General features: G+C 43.5%; 5 protein-coding genes across 5 annotated transcripts; 1 reads left to right on the forward strand and 4 right to left on the reverse strand.

The window, feature by feature from the left end:
• Positions 1-3,857: 3,857 nt before the first annotated feature.
• LOC108654069 (uncharacterized) lies at positions 3,858-5,051 on the forward strand. Its single transcript, XM_018105121.3, has 2 exons — positions 3,858-4,842; positions 4,900-5,051. The coding sequence occupies exons 1-2, from the start codon at positions 4,258-4,260 to the stop codon at positions 4,972-4,974; spliced, it is 660 nt and encodes a 219-aa protein (XP_017960610.1). The 5' UTR covers positions 3,858-4,257; the 3' UTR covers positions 4,975-5,051.
• Positions 5,052-5,181: 130 nt separating this feature from the next.
• On the reverse strand, positions 5,182-6,383 carry Cpr49Ab (Cuticular protein 49Ab). The gene is made up of 3 exons (XM_018105120.3): positions 6,226-6,383; positions 5,567-6,159; positions 5,182-5,499 (listed from the first exon to the last, which is right to left on the reverse strand). The coding sequence occupies exons 1-3, from the start codon at positions 6,238-6,240 to the stop codon at positions 5,262-5,264; spliced, it is 846 nt and encodes a 281-aa protein (XP_017960609.1). The 5' UTR covers positions 6,241-6,383; the 3' UTR covers positions 5,182-5,261.
• A 909-nt stretch (positions 6,384-7,292) lies between these two features.
• Cpr49Aa (Cuticular protein 49Aa) lies at positions 7,293-8,203 on the reverse strand. The gene is made up of 3 exons (XM_018105124.3): positions 8,069-8,203; positions 7,807-8,007; positions 7,293-7,672 (listed from the first exon to the last, which is right to left on the reverse strand). The coding sequence occupies exons 1-3, from the start codon at positions 8,078-8,080 to the stop codon at positions 7,460-7,462; spliced, it is 426 nt and encodes a 141-aa protein (XP_017960613.1). The 5' UTR covers positions 8,081-8,203; the 3' UTR covers positions 7,293-7,459.
• A 1,385-nt stretch (positions 8,204-9,588) lies between these two features.
• Positions 9,589-10,075, reverse strand: LOC149091044 (uncharacterized). Its single transcript, XM_089260800.1, has one exon. The coding sequence runs from the start codon at positions 9,967-9,969 to the stop codon at positions 9,706-9,708; it is 264 nt and encodes an 87-aa protein (XP_089116926.1). The 5' UTR covers positions 9,970-10,075; the 3' UTR covers positions 9,589-9,705.
• A 282-nt stretch (positions 10,076-10,357) lies between these two features.
• LOC108654065 (endoplasmic reticulum metallopeptidase 1) lies at positions 10,358-13,892 on the reverse strand. The gene is made up of 10 exons (XM_018105114.3): positions 13,042-13,892; positions 12,900-12,984; positions 12,615-12,735; positions 12,403-12,557; positions 11,895-12,278; positions 11,638-11,818; positions 11,391-11,575; positions 11,184-11,327; positions 10,651-11,121; positions 10,358-10,592 (listed from the first exon to the last, which is right to left on the reverse strand). Exons 1-10 carry the CDS (start codon positions 13,731-13,733, stop codon positions 10,425-10,427), a joined length of 2,586 nt encoding a protein of 861 aa, XP_017960603.1. The 5' UTR covers positions 13,734-13,892; the 3' UTR covers positions 10,358-10,424.
• Positions 13,893-13,956: the final 64 nt, after the last annotated feature.

Genomic DNA, 13,956 nt, shown 5'->3' on the forward strand with positions numbered 1-13,956 from the left:
TATTTGAACTTGATTTGCACAGCCTCGCTGCTCGATCGCCCATTTCTCTCCGCTTTGTAGGTATATCGTGCTCATTGTCTTTTGGCACATTGTCGAGTTGGGGCAGGGTGTTGTAAACTCGGGCGTTTTTCTCAGCTTGGAGCAGACAGGAAGTGGATTTGACCAAGAGTCCGAGCCGGGGCTCTCGTAGCACTCGTAGCAATAGAGTATCTCGTCGGCCGCGCAACTGCTGCACAGAACTGCAAGTACAGTGAAACTCGATATCAGTGTGAACATTATTATGTTGGGCTCTGCTGATATGCCGGCACTCGACTCGCTTAGCTATAAGTACTACGAGCATTCAGTAAGAAGTCACAACACGAACTACATAGCTGCTGGCTATGCGAGGTTTAACATTACGATTCTTACTCTGAATCACTAAACGTCCGGTCGGATATTTATTGTTCATTATTATTCAATTGTCGCTTATTTTTATTCTTTCTGTGGAATTTGCTTATAAGTTTAATCTTTTGAAAGTTTTTGTGGTGTTAATCTTGAAGAAAAAAGTTGCACAAAAAATTGGAGTTAAAATTATATTAAGTGACTCTATGGCTAATGTGGTTTATTTATAAAAAATTAAATAATTGTTTTAAAGACTATTGCCATTCAAATAAATTACAGGGTATTGTGTAGTTGTCCACTTTTTAAGCTGCCAGACCAGCGAAATCAAAAGTGACTTATATACCGTTTTATTCAACATAAATATTTCTTGATGACTGAAAATCTAGTTGCATTTTTTCCAAATAAATATTTAATTAATTATATAAAAATAATTTAATTAATTTAATAATTAAACTATAAATTATTAAGTTAATATTGCTATTAAAATATCTTTTTTTTTATATATAAAGGTATTTTAAATGGAATTTTAAATATTTTAATTAAGAAGCTATAAAACTATACAAAATCTACAATTAAAATATTTAATATTTCTTCAAGTAACTCATATAACGATTTACTTATTAAGCAGTTCTGCTGCAGCTGATCTTAACTGTGTTTGCCATGGAGTTCAAACATTTTCGAGTTCCATATTGAACACCTCGCCAAACACTTATGATAAATGCGTATTTTCACCTGCTGCTTGGACGTCAGACGACATTTGTGTAGCAATTGAAATCTTTATACGGTGAGTGTTGAGCATTGAGGCTTGGGCCATAAATTGCCATTACTCTGGGCGTGGGTTTTTCGAATTCATTGCATCCAATAAGAATGTCAGCGGGATTTGTGTTTGCTTGTATGTATGTGTGTGTGTGTTTGTGTGTGTTTGAGCCGGTTTTGGGGTTCAATTAAGTTTGTTTAATTATCACTCGCTCTATATATTCAAAAAATATTTGTAGATATTCGCGCCCGGGCAATGCCTATAAATATTGCCCAGCCAGCCATAAAGCGGGTTTTTGGCAAACGCTGTGCAAATCGGTAGCCACTGCCGCCCAGCGGCTCAAATAGATGGATGACTCCCGGGTAGCAGTCGGTGTGTGTACGTTTAATGGCTTCAATTAAGATGCATGATTTGTCGCCGTTGGCCCCCTACATTTGTTCTTGCTAACAAATTAATTTGGAAAATACACAAAACACATTGTAAATATTGCCCGAGGCGTTATACGAACTGCATTGGGAACAATATAACAAATTGCCAGCTAAACTGTGGGACTTAATTAACAAAAGGCGATTCTATATAAATAAACGTATGTATGTACATATGTATGTACAGATATTTAAGTGAAGAACCTATAGAAAATGACGCAAAGTTCAAAGCACCGCGTCAGCGAGCTGATTCAATCTGATACGCTGAAGTTGGACTCGTAAATTTTGTAGAGCTTTCAGCTTTGGTCTTATCAGCAGGTGTTAAATAAATTGAATATTAATTAATGATTTCATGAGTGAAATAGATACCGAACTTACCATCTAAATAAAGTAGCGGTTCGCGTGAAAGAGAAATGAATTTTGAGGTCTTTTAATCTTCAAGTCTTTTTGCTCAGCTTTAAGGAATTTCAATTGCAGTTAAGTTCAAGGCTGCGGCTTCATTTTATTATCAAGGAATCACATCGTGACGCCAAAAATAAATTTACATATATATATATTTATATGTGATAATGTCTAGGCCCATAGGCGCCACCACAAAAATGCAATTAAATTATTTTTTCTCATGTCAGAAATCTCATAAATTCGGCAGCAGATTCATTCGATTGAATTTGTCATCCTAAGTGATGATAATTTGTGCACCCAAATGGAGACGGAGAGAGTTGAGGCCGCAGGTGGAGCTGGGGAGCACTGGGAGCTGAATAATTCGAAGTGAATTAATTACAAGCAGCAAACACCAAATTACGCATTGTTTTGATTTGGCGCAGCCAAAACTCAACCGATTTACAGGCAGTATATAAACATATATATGTGTATATATATATATCCAGTTGTATACGTGATATAAAATAATTTATTATTTGACAAAAGATTTCGCGCGAAAATTTGCATAAACAACAATTAAACAACAGGTTGTTAATCCAACTGACGATTTTTGCCTTAATCCACCCAAACTCATAGCAAATACAGCTAATATATATATTTATAATCAGATATATCAACTGACTTGATATATAAATAGCAAATTAATATGCCTTTACTAGTCCAAAGTGTTTCTATTGTACGGCCAACATTTTATCTTCCAGGTATTTGCATTAAAGTTATAGGAAGCGTTGTTTACTTTAAAACATAGTCATTAAAAACGTTTTACTAGTTAAATGTGTGCCTACATAGTTCTCTTTGGTTCTAACCGCTTTTGTATTGAACCAGATATTCCATTGTTATAGTTTGCATCTGATCAACTGCTTATCTATTTTATCTACAACAGAGTATGTCCTATTCGAATCAAGTTTATCTTCTTTAGGTAACAACAAAAGATCAAACAATATAAATAGCACCAATTTTATAGTCTAGCTGAAAACTGTCTCAGTTTTTACGAGCCGACAAATAAAGCCCCAGATTACATTTGATTGTTTTTTCATAGGGCTGGTTCAACAGCTTTGCCACTCATATTAACAAGATTTCAAGGCTATTTTGTGGATTGTATTTTAAGGCATGTTTCATAGACACAATTATGAAGCCACGCTTTGAGTCGATAATGTGCAAGGTAAGAGGTTAAATGTTAATAGTTTGATAACCTAACGGCTTTCGACTAATTTGACCCCTGATCGCCGGCAAGGCAAAAGGTTAAAGTTGAATCTTGCCCAAGTTCCGTTCCGTTCTATGATTAGTTCTACTCGTTGTGGGCGGACTTCACTTTCGATTTCACGCACACAGAGCAACACGGCTCGACTCTTCACTCTTTGTACTCAGTCACCACAAAGCACATTTCGATTGGCTTTCAACATGTTTTTAATGCCCATGTTGAAACTCGCCGAGAGTGAGTGATTGATGAGTGCCAAGCGCCCATTTTGATTGATCGTTATGAGTGCCCATTAAGGCAAACGATCGTTTTATTGTTTATTATGAGCGTTAAATTTGATTTAAGCGACACTAATTAACTCTGATCCTATCAAATCCATTGAATTGTTATTTTGCAAATTGCCCAGCAGGCAAACAGACTCAGCTGCTTCAGCAGCTCACAGAGCTTTCGACAGGCGATTTGAAGTATTTACATTGGGTGTGGTGTTTGTTTGATGTCAATTGAATATTATAATAGATGATTATTATATTTAAGCTGTTTATAGATATTTAGTTCGAAGAAAGTTGCAGCTTTATAAGAAAAATACTATATATTGTATCTTTATATCTACTTATTTTTATATCTCATACCTTTTCCATTTCTGACTCATCCTCATCGGATTACCACGTACGACTGTGCGACATCTGTCCAATGGTTTCCGTTTTGAGATATTTTCGCTGGCGATCAAAAGGTCAGACGCAATTGGGCCGAGTGTGGGGAGGGGTTGCCGTAGGCTGGCAATGGAAACGAGTTGGGTTAGTCGGATTGGGTTAGTTAGCCACTTTATGGCTTGTTAGTATGCAAAGAATTCCAATTAGCATTGCGTTAGTAGCGCCTCGGCTGAGTGGCGTGTGCAGCGGTTACCGAATAAACTAGGCAATTAAATAATTACACGGCTGCATCTTCAACATAAAACCTGACAATTAATTAGCTGGCAGTCGACGCCCGTCTGCGCTGAAACTAACCTGGCCGGTGATTCGATTATCTAGATTTAAACGCATTCAACTGTTTGAGAGATGTACACAGCTTTGCTTGTCGTCTGCCTTCTGCTGCAGCTGGGCGCAGCACCAGGATCAGCGGATGGAACACCGCCGTTGCCCACGCCCTCGGCCAGGGGCCACTATGGCCACGGCGCCGTTGGCTGGTATCAGCCGGATAATAGCGGCAAGTATCGACACGAGCCCAGGCCCTATGACGGCGGCTACGGGGATAGAGGTCAGCCGTATGCCAATGATCTGCGCGGCATCTTTAGGCAGGCCGAGCAGCAGCTGGCCGCCAGTGTGCAGGAGGCTGAGGAGAACTTTGCGCTGGGGCCGCGCGATCATCTGCGCTTCATGATCGACTTCAATTACAACGGCACCGGCTGGCAGATAATCCAGTTCGAATGGGTGCGAGACGGCGATGGCACAGCCGAGGATCAGCGTCAGTTCAGCTACGTCAACGAGAACAGGCTCTGGGACACCGAGCGTCAATCTCAATCCCAGCCAGCTGGCGCTTACGCATATGAGCAGCCCCAGGCGGAGCCAGTGAACGAGCACAGCGGCGAGGAGCAGCAACCACAGCCGAGCTACGAGCAGTCAAATATCAATACAGAAAAGGATGTGAGTAATCAAGATCGGTAATCGTCAGATCTATATATATATATTTCTCATTTGCAGCCCCAGAAAGTGCAGTCAACGATTAATGAAGTGCTGGAATACATACAACAACGAATCGTGCCGAATCTTAACTAAATTAAATGAAAGTTAAAATGTCAACACAATATGTTTTAAAATAATAAAAATATAAAAAATTAAAAATATTGGTTTACAATGCATAACAATATATATATATATTTTTGGTATATATTTAATGTATATTTTAAATAAAAAATACATTCACATCCGTATACATTTTATTGTTATATTTATACCTCAGTTTCCCCGTAATAATTAATAGAATTTCCTTTTGGGATTTTTCAAAAAACTCTTTTATTTTCTTGTAACCGAAACAACACGAACAAATGAATATATTTTAATTTTTACAAGGCGCCCTTAGACTGCAGATAGGCCAAGAGCCTGGGTATGTGCTCTGGTACTTTGGGAATATGTTCGCCGGCGGGCACAAATCCGTTCTCATCGGCCACGTAGTCGACGCGGTAGAGCAGACCGTCGTCGCCTGTGTACTCGTAGTAGCCCTTGGAGCGTAGAGCATCGCCCTCCGTCTGCTTCTCGATGCGTCCGCTCTCCTCGCCGAGAATACCGTTCTCAGTCTCGTAGCTAGTGAGAAGGCAGACGTAAATATTCATCCATTTTCAGTGGAGTCCAGGGACATTCGTGTACTTACAGGTAGTTGTAGCCTTCGGTCTCCACGGCGCCCACTTGACGCAGAATCAGCCAGCCGTTCTTGCCAACGCCAGTGCCGCGTCCCTGTGGCAGATTGGGGCGCTGCTCCACGACGGGCACGGGGCGTGGCAGCAAGGGTTTCTTTGCAGCACCAGCACCAGCACCCGCACCGGCACCAGCACCAGCAGCAGCGCCAGCTCTACCGTTGGCATTAGCTCCATTTGCTGCGTTGGCTGCACCGCCGCCACCACCACCTCCACCACCGCGACCAGCACCACCGCCAGCACCAAACTTATCCTTGCCACCGCGATACGGATCATTGCCGCCGCTGTAGTCGCCTCCAGGACGATTGTCGTGCTGGTACTTGTTGTCCACGTGCACATAGCGCCCGTCGTTGTTGCCGCCATAGCGTCCATCGTTGCCGCCGCGATATTTGCCATCGTCGCCTGGCACATAGCGGCCATCGTTGCTGCCCCGATAGCGACCAGCGTTGGCAGCAACTCGGGTGTTCAGGGCGGAGATCGGCCTGGGCGCAGGACGATAGCGGCCATCGTTCTGGGCCAGCGCCACAGCGGCGCAGATGAGCAGCCAAATCTGCAGTGGTGACAGACGTGAGACATGGATGCGCTTCTGGCATCAACTGAACTCAGCACGACTTACCGTTAGACGCAGCATGTTTAATCAGCAATGAGAAGTTTTAGCCACTGTCAGAGCTTTATATATGAGCTATTCGCAACGCCCACGGGTCCGGCCGCGGATGATCCACTCGCTCGATGTGTGCTATGGCCAACTAGCCAGCGTAGCGTGTCCACGGGCAAACAACATTTGCACAAAGCACTCAAAACTAGATCTATTAACAGTTCTGATTTATGGGGCGTTGACTATATATTTTCTGGAAAGCAGCTCCGGCCAACAAGCAGCAACAAGGCGGATGAGCTATTTTTCATATAGATGATTATTGAATTAATTTTATGATCGACATTGACATCGTCATCCTCATCGTCACGGAAACGCTGACATTTCTTTGGACACCGACTAATTTAAGCAAGCATTGGTCTTAATTGCTTTCATGTTGACCAACAGCACAAAAGAGCTGAAGACTCGATCCCCAGAACACCAGAAAAACCAGTTGCTTGGCTACTTAACTCGAATGCCTGAAAGTATGCTAGGCGCTGGCCGAATGAAATCCAAATGATTGAAGCGATTTGAATGCAGAAACAGATGAGATCAGCATACAGCACGGCATTGTATTTAATGTTATAAAATGTAAATTTATATTTAATATAATTATATTTAATAAGGAAAAAATAAGAGTAGGCCTACAGTTTATATGCTAGTCATATTATATATTAAAATAAATAATACTGTATATTTCAAAAGAGTACATCCAAGAAGAGATTCGAAGAAGACAGCAAACATCGGCTCTGATATGTTTCATCATCTACTTTATGCAGCAGCTGAGCAAATGAATAATAAATGAAGAAGTCTTCAATCGCGAATAAAAAAAAAAAAACAATTGTACATTGGCATGGGACAGTTTTATATTTTAATAAAATATTTTTGTATTTTTTTTTTAAACTATTTAAATAGATATATAAAAAAAAAATTAACTAATTTCAATGCCGCATAGATGAGTTGCAGAGCGGAACCTTCCAAATATTAACAGCATTACTATAAATTTATAATTAATTTTATCAAATTAAAAGATTTATAGATATTTTTTTATTTTTTATATTTTATTTTTGCATATTTATTTACATGTGCGGAAAGGGTTTTTTTTTTATAAAATGGCTTAACAATTTTGTTTAACAAACATGTTCGCGTTGTCTCTGTAGCCTCTCTCACTCACTCTCCCTCTCTGTCTGTCTGTCTGTCTGTCTCACTTGCTGTAAGGTTAGCCTCGGCGTGCGGTGTAGGCGCTCTGTTGATCTGCGGGTGGCGGTGGTGCTGTGGCTATGTAATCCAGGGCCCTCTGAATGGCCGGTGGTATGGGCGGAGCGGTGGGCAGATGATCGCCCTGTGGCTGGAAGCCGTTCTCATCCGCCACATAGGTGATCCGTATGGGCGTGCCGTCGGGCGCAGTGTAGGAAAAGAAGCCCTGTGCGACCTTTAGGCAGCAGAAAAACAAAAACAAAAATAGATTTAGCTAATTACAATACCTGAAAAATTTGTCAGCATTAAGCTGCAGGCAGATAGATGCAAATGCCAAATGTCTGTGGGCTCTGCGGTCGACCAACTCACCGGTCCTGCATTGTCGGTGCCCGCATTCTTGAGATAGCCCTCCTCCTCCACATTGATGCCGTTCTCTGTCTCATAGCCATACTTGTAGGAGCCGTCGAAGTTCACCTCCTGCTCCTGCCGAATGATCTTGATAGGCTCCGTGGCAGGTCCTTGGGGTCGTGCATGCGCCCTGCACAGCAGCACTGCTGCGATAGTCAGCAGCTGGCAGAAGATAAGAGGAGTTACCGCACTGAACCTGTAGACCGAACACTTTGTCACTTACAATGTATTGCATTAGCTGGGCTTTAATCCTATGCTGGGCTCTGGACTGGCAACTGTCAGCGTCGCGATGTGCAACTGTGGCCAGCTCTGCGAAAGGTTTGCATATTTATAGCAAAATCTTGCAACTTGCATCGTTGCATCGTTGCGAGCACTCGAACCGAATGCTGAATGCTTGAACTTTACAGCTGCCGCGTCTTGCAGCGCTTGCAGCAGAGCGAGTCGCGCTCCGAGTTCGGCCTGGCCATTGGTGGGTGTTTAGCATTTGGCAGATGCACACAGATCAGAAGCCAAACTCACTACAGACACAGCCTGGCCGCATCTGATTATATCTTTGGCGACTGCTTCAAGTGCATTGTTCGCGTGTTGTGGTTAACTCTGCAATTTGTCGGCTAAATTGCTCACAGCCCATAGACCTGACGAGGCGCCTCAATAAAGGCTTCTGTCGAGAGTCTTAAGAACGTTCACATAGGGGAGAATAAATGCAAATTAAATGCGATTCGCTTCACACCAAAGGTAATTGAGATACATATGTAGTTGAATTAGTCATCTGAGTGAAATACATGTGGTTATTCCAGTTAAAGAGAAAATTATATTGCAAGATAGAATTTAAAAAGATTTAAAAACTAAATATATATTTTTATATTTTTAGAAATATTAATAGTGATAATGTTAATAAGTTGGAAATTAAAAATAAAAATAACCCGAAAAAATATATAAACAGTTCATATATTCAAAATATATATATATATGAAATATATATGTATAAAAACATATGAAAATAAAATATATAACTACATAAAAAGTATGTGATAAATAAGATAAATATATATAAATTACAAATATTAAAAAAATATATATATATTAAATTTTTGTATCAAATATATAAGATTTAGTTTTCATTAGACATATTGATGACTGTCATGCCAGAAGTTTCACTGTACTGAGTGAGTGGGGCATGAATATATATTTTGGTCAGTTTTTGATTGAGTGTGTTTATCGTGAAATAAACTTGCATCGTGGCATTCAAAGAACACGTCTCGCATTTCAAATCAATTTGTCAGCTACATTTGTAAAGACTTCGCCTTTGGCTTTGCCTACATATTCTGATGTGCCACAAGAAATCAAATTGCGCAATGGCAGTTAATGCAGCCAGCCAGCCTCCCAACCCATCCCATCCGCCCGCATTAACCAGATGCCGTTGCCGTTGCAGGCCGGCGAGGGCGGCAACAGCATCATCATTATACGAAGAATAGCAGTATATACTTCGACTAGTGCAGATTGTTGCCCCACCACCTGACCATGATCATGTCTAGCTGTCGCTCCACACGACCTTTGTTGGAGGCGGCTGTGTCTATGCTCGCTGTGCGAGTCGTGCTCAGCTTTGACCAAAGGCGTTAATGAGCCCTCATTGGCTCATTGTGGCTCCGGCCTGGGCTTGGGCAAGACTTGTGAATCTGCCATTTACTCGCCCCAGACTCAGTCACTCTGCCGGCGCACTAAATGCAAATGAAATAATTGATATTGTGTTTTTGTTTTTGTTTTTAAATTTAGTTTAATTGTATTTTCACATTTTAACGTTAACAGTATTTGGTTGAGGATGACGTCGTTATCGAGATGAGTTCTTACAGCCTACCCAGCTTATCCTTTCTTGAAGAGCATGGACAGGAACTGGTGCTTGAATGGCTTAGCGGTGGTCACTTCATCTTCGTAGTAGTAGTAAGAGGACGGATACGAGGAAGAATACGATGGATACGATGGATAGCTGGAGCTGTAGTAGTCGTAGCTGCTAGGACTGTAGTCACTGAGGCCATCATCCTTGTAGATGTAGTCGGGTGGCGTAGTTTGCGCCTGCACCGATGCAGCTAACGCGCAGGCCACCAATAGAACCAAAGAGAACTTCATTATGTCTGTCTGTGTGTGTCTGTCTGTGTGTTATCGAACTTTCTTTGGTTGTTCACCAAATTGTTGCTGCAATTGAACTGTGTCTTTCACTGTCCCACTGCGCATCTTTTATACGCAGTCGCACGAGAAGACGCAAATATCTGGTGCAGCTATTACAACAGTCTGTTTGCTGCTGTTTGCACAAATGTTTGCCACGCCACACGCCACGCCACGCCAGGGCGAGAAGTTCTATTCAAACTTAAATATTTATTCCGCGCTCGTTATGAAACGCTCAACGACTGTTTGAGCTGCAGCCCAAATTGAGGGCCTTTTGTTTGCTCTCAAACAGAATGCAACCAGCTTCTGGCGGGGAGGGCGGAGGAGAGGAGAAAGAGATACACTTGAATGGTTCAATTGCATTCACTTGACGTTTACATATATTTTGCTATTAGTCCAAAATTATAAAAACAGTAACTTTAATAGATATAACGATCGTAAGAAGTTGGCCATTCCACGGCGTTTACAAAATCTGGAAACTCTTTTATAAACAGTGCGCTTAGCGCATCTCGCTTGTGAACATGGCTCAGATAATGGCCGGCGATGCCAATTTCGAAAACGGGTTCATTGAACTTGCCATTGGTCTTCTACAAAGGGAAAGCGTAAGCGGAAAACGGAATATTATCTGGCTGGGGTAATACGCACCGTCAACTCTACGTAGAACTTGATGGGTGAGCTGTCGGCGCCCCAGGTGAAGGAGATCTGATACGGCGGCTTGTACTTGGCCGGGCTGTCGAGCATTCCCCGCAAGAACGACCAGTCCACCATCTTGACCCCCTCCAGGGGCATCAGGTAGATGGTCATGCGAGAGGGCCCAGTCAGCTGGAAACTGTAGCGAATCGAGTAGCCGCTGTTGACGACCGTCTTGTTGAGCAGCTCGAGAGTGGTGTCTCCGGGCATTTGGACGGGCTGCGTGCGTGGCAGCCAGCGCTGAGTGCCGCAGGGCAGGCCGCACCGCATTTGACAGTCGCAAGTGTCTGCGATGCCCACCATGCCGGTGAGGTCCAGTTTGTCGCGCAGCGGCTGCTCCTTACGATGGTCGTGCAGGCCGAAGTAGTAGCCGGCATCCTGATGGCTGATGGAGCCATTGTAATCGTACAATTTGCGATTCACTTGCTGCACAAACAGAGATCTCTGATATGACATGATTGTGGCTATATAGGAAGCAGTAGGCTTACCAAGAAATTCAGACGCATCACATTCGTTCGGGGGCGATAGGGGAAGCCCAACTCTGAAACGGATACCAGGACAAATAAAAAGGTCGTGGCTGTCATAATGCCAATGATTATTACAGGATAACGAAAAACATTTATGAGTGGAGCCTAAAGAAAATAGAATGGAATTAGACTGTTGCTCGTTAGTATTTTTGCATTTAGGCAGCTCACCAAGAAGCCCAGGGCCAGAATAGTGCCCGCAGCACAGAGTATGGCAATCTGCAGATCCGGATTCGCAGTGGTGCCGGTGCGGCCCGTCAATGGAATGTAGATGACCAGACAGGCGTAGAACAAGTAGCTGAAGTACAGGAAAGGTATGGCCTGGCAGGCGCCTAGCACGAGCGACCAGAAGTAGCCTAGAGCGCATGCGAAACTTTAATAGAGTCGGATTAAGTTTGGATTGATGCTGGCAACATACCGCGCTCATGCAGCTTGGAGATCATATTGATGCACAGTGCGCCCACATAGAAGAGCAGGGAGATCATGAAGAGGTAGGCGCTGCGCACGCTCAAAATGGTCAACACAATGCACAGCAGGGCAAAGAAAATGCAATGGGCGTGGCCGGCGATCTGCAGGCGATAGTTGGATGGAATCCGCTTCTGCAAGAGAAAAAGAGAGCAAGAGATAGACATTTGCCATGGATCAGCAGGAAACTCTTCCAAATCGAGCGCTTACATTACGACCGATAATCAAGTAGATCGTCACTGGAAGCACAAGACCAATGATCGACGGAACAATGTAGATTCCAATGACCAGCCAGCTGTTCGTGAAATAGGTCATCGTCCGTTTGCCGGCATCGTAGAACGTGGCGATGAGCATGGGCAGGCCCAGAGCCAGGCCAAACGACACCAACTCCATGAGAAACATAATAGCAAACTCCTGGACCACGGTGCCAACGTCAATATTTAATTTGTTTGACATGTACCATAGAGAGAAATACACTATGATAATGCCACCCCCGCCAAAGCCGATGTTCAGGAAAATGGCTGTGGACTCCAGATAGGAAACGAAAAATAGTCCCAAGAAATCAAAGTAGACCGAGCGCCCCTTTGCGTGTGCCTGAAATGGGAGAAGTTAGGCAATATTTGAGAAAGAGAGAGAGATAAAGAGAGAGAGGGCGAAATATTAATCCAAATGATTCATATATAAATATATAAAACAGTCTCATCAGTCATTTGATTACCTTGATATCGCGCATCTCCTTGGCATTGCTAATACTTCTGACCAGGGCAAGGAGATTGTCGCCGGTGCTTTGCAGCGAATCTCGTGATATGACATCGAATCGATCGTATTTGGTGTGATAAACGAATCCATTGTATTGGACTACCATATCCAGACCTGTGCGGGAGATTATTATTGGAGTGGAGTCAACGAGTTGCTCACTTATTCGCTCACCCGGCAGAGGACCGTAATCGCGAAAGATTCCAAAGTCCGATTTGGAATTCGCAATGCGCGACTCGAATATTTCCTCAGCCAATGTTGTTCCAAATGGATGCTTGGCGGCGGCTTTGTAGTGCTGCAAACAGGTGTAAACAGGTGTTGGCTGATAAGATATGCGAAACTGATATTTGGATATGAGAATCATATCGCTCCGTTGATCTGATAAGTGTGTGCCGTGAGTGTGGAGCAGCACTGGCCTAGCTGTAAGCATTATAAGCATTGCTAATGGTTTCTACTTACGCGTATTAGCCACGGATGAAACGGACCGGCACGGAAGAGCAACTCACGACCGCCAGCTCCAAGCGAATCCACATTGATCAGTGCCCTGGAAACGAGAGTTAGGAGATTGCTCACGCGGATTGCACACTCAACTTGCACTCACTTGCAGCTGGGGGACCATTTGTGCTGTGTGATGAATGCGTGCGAGCCGTGCAGCTCACTCTCCTCGGCGCCATTGAAGAGGAAGATAACCGGATGCTCGAACGAGTCGTTGGATGTGGCCAGTTGGCGCAGCACCTCCAGCATGGTGACGACCATGGAGCCGGCATCTCCCGCACCCACGCTGCCCACCTTGGTATCGTAGTGGCTGTTGACGAGCAGATAGGCCGAACTGTTTGACTGCCTAGGCGTCAGTTTGACGATCACATTTTGCACTGCCTGATACATATTGATCGAGTCGACGGCCAGATAGGCGCCCGATGCCCGCTGCACATCCACCTCCAGAGTGTAGAGATCGTGTCGCATTTCCCGATGAACACTGTCCATTTCCCTCAGCAGAAACTCAATCATTGTCTTCTCGTTCATCTCATCGCCGATAATTTTGGGTCCCAGACGGTCCAGTTCCAGCAGCAGATGCTGAGCACGCTCCGACACAAACTGGCCCGGCTTATAAAGCTCCTCATCAATGTTAACCGGCTTGGGCATCGCATTGTAGAGCGGATAGGCCACAGCAAAGAAGAGAGCGGGCCAGAGCAGCAGGAAGCTGGACGCATGGTACCAGGGCAGCTTGTTCTTCACATGACTCTTCTCAGCCAGGTCAATGGTGGCAGTATCCATGCTTTCTGAAATATCCATCAGTTCCAATGGCAACGACAAATTCTTACACCGTATTTAAACAAAAAATAAAACTTATTCTAAACGGCTTTACTAATAATAAAATTTATATTCGTTGTGAGTTCCAAGGCTTCCTATGTGGGCCTCTTCACTTTCCATGACTGAATGAACGGATCAGATTGCTAGCAAAACTCAAATTGTTAATTCTCAGCAACTGTGATTTCGTATCAAGTCTCTTAATTTT

This window comes from Drosophila navojoa, chromosome 5, assembly GCF_054131105.1.
Source record: "Drosophila navojoa isolate 15081-1374.11 chromosome 5, UAZ_NAV_1.0, whole genome shotgun sequence".
NCBI classification, from domain to species: domain Eukaryota; kingdom Metazoa; phylum Arthropoda; class Insecta; order Diptera; family Drosophilidae; genus Drosophila; species Drosophila navojoa.

Excerpts from the sequence above, each read along its gene's own strand:
- Cpr49Aa (XM_018105124.3), bottom strand. Across the intron at positions 7,673-7,806 it reads GCACCGACAATGCAGGACCG|GTCGCACAGGGCTTCTTTTC; the intron begins GTGAGTTGGTCG and ends TGCTGCCTAAAG.
- LOC108654065 (XM_018105114.3), bottom strand. The coding sequence starts at position 13,733 with ATGGATATTTCAGAAAGCATGGATACTGCCACCATTGACCTGGCTGAG. Across the intron at positions 12,279-12,402 it reads AGGAGATGCGCGATATCAAG|GCACACGCAAAGGGGCGCTC; the intron begins GTAATCAAATGA and ends CTCCCATTTCAG. Across the intron at positions 11,819-11,894 it reads ACTTGATTATCGGTCGTAAT|AAGCGGATTCCATCCAACTA; the intron begins GTAAGCGCTCGA and ends TTTCTCTTGCAG.
- LOC149091044 (XM_089260800.1), bottom strand. The coding sequence starts at position 9,969 with ATGAAGTTCTCTTTGGTTCTATTGGTGGCCTGCGCGTTAGCTGCATCG.
- LOC108654069 (XM_018105121.3), top strand. The coding sequence starts at position 4,258 with ATGTACACAGCTTTGCTTGTCGTCTGCCTTCTGCTGCAGCTGGGCGCA. Across the intron at positions 4,843-4,899 it reads ATATCAATACAGAAAAGGAT|CCCCAGAAAGTGCAGTCAAC; the intron begins GTGAGTAATCAA and ends TCTCATTTGCAG.
- Cpr49Ab (XM_018105120.3), bottom strand. Across the intron at positions 5,500-5,566 it reads ACCGAAGGCTACAACTACCT|CTACGAGACTGAGAACGGTA; the intron begins GTAAGTACACGA and ends CCTTCTCACTAG.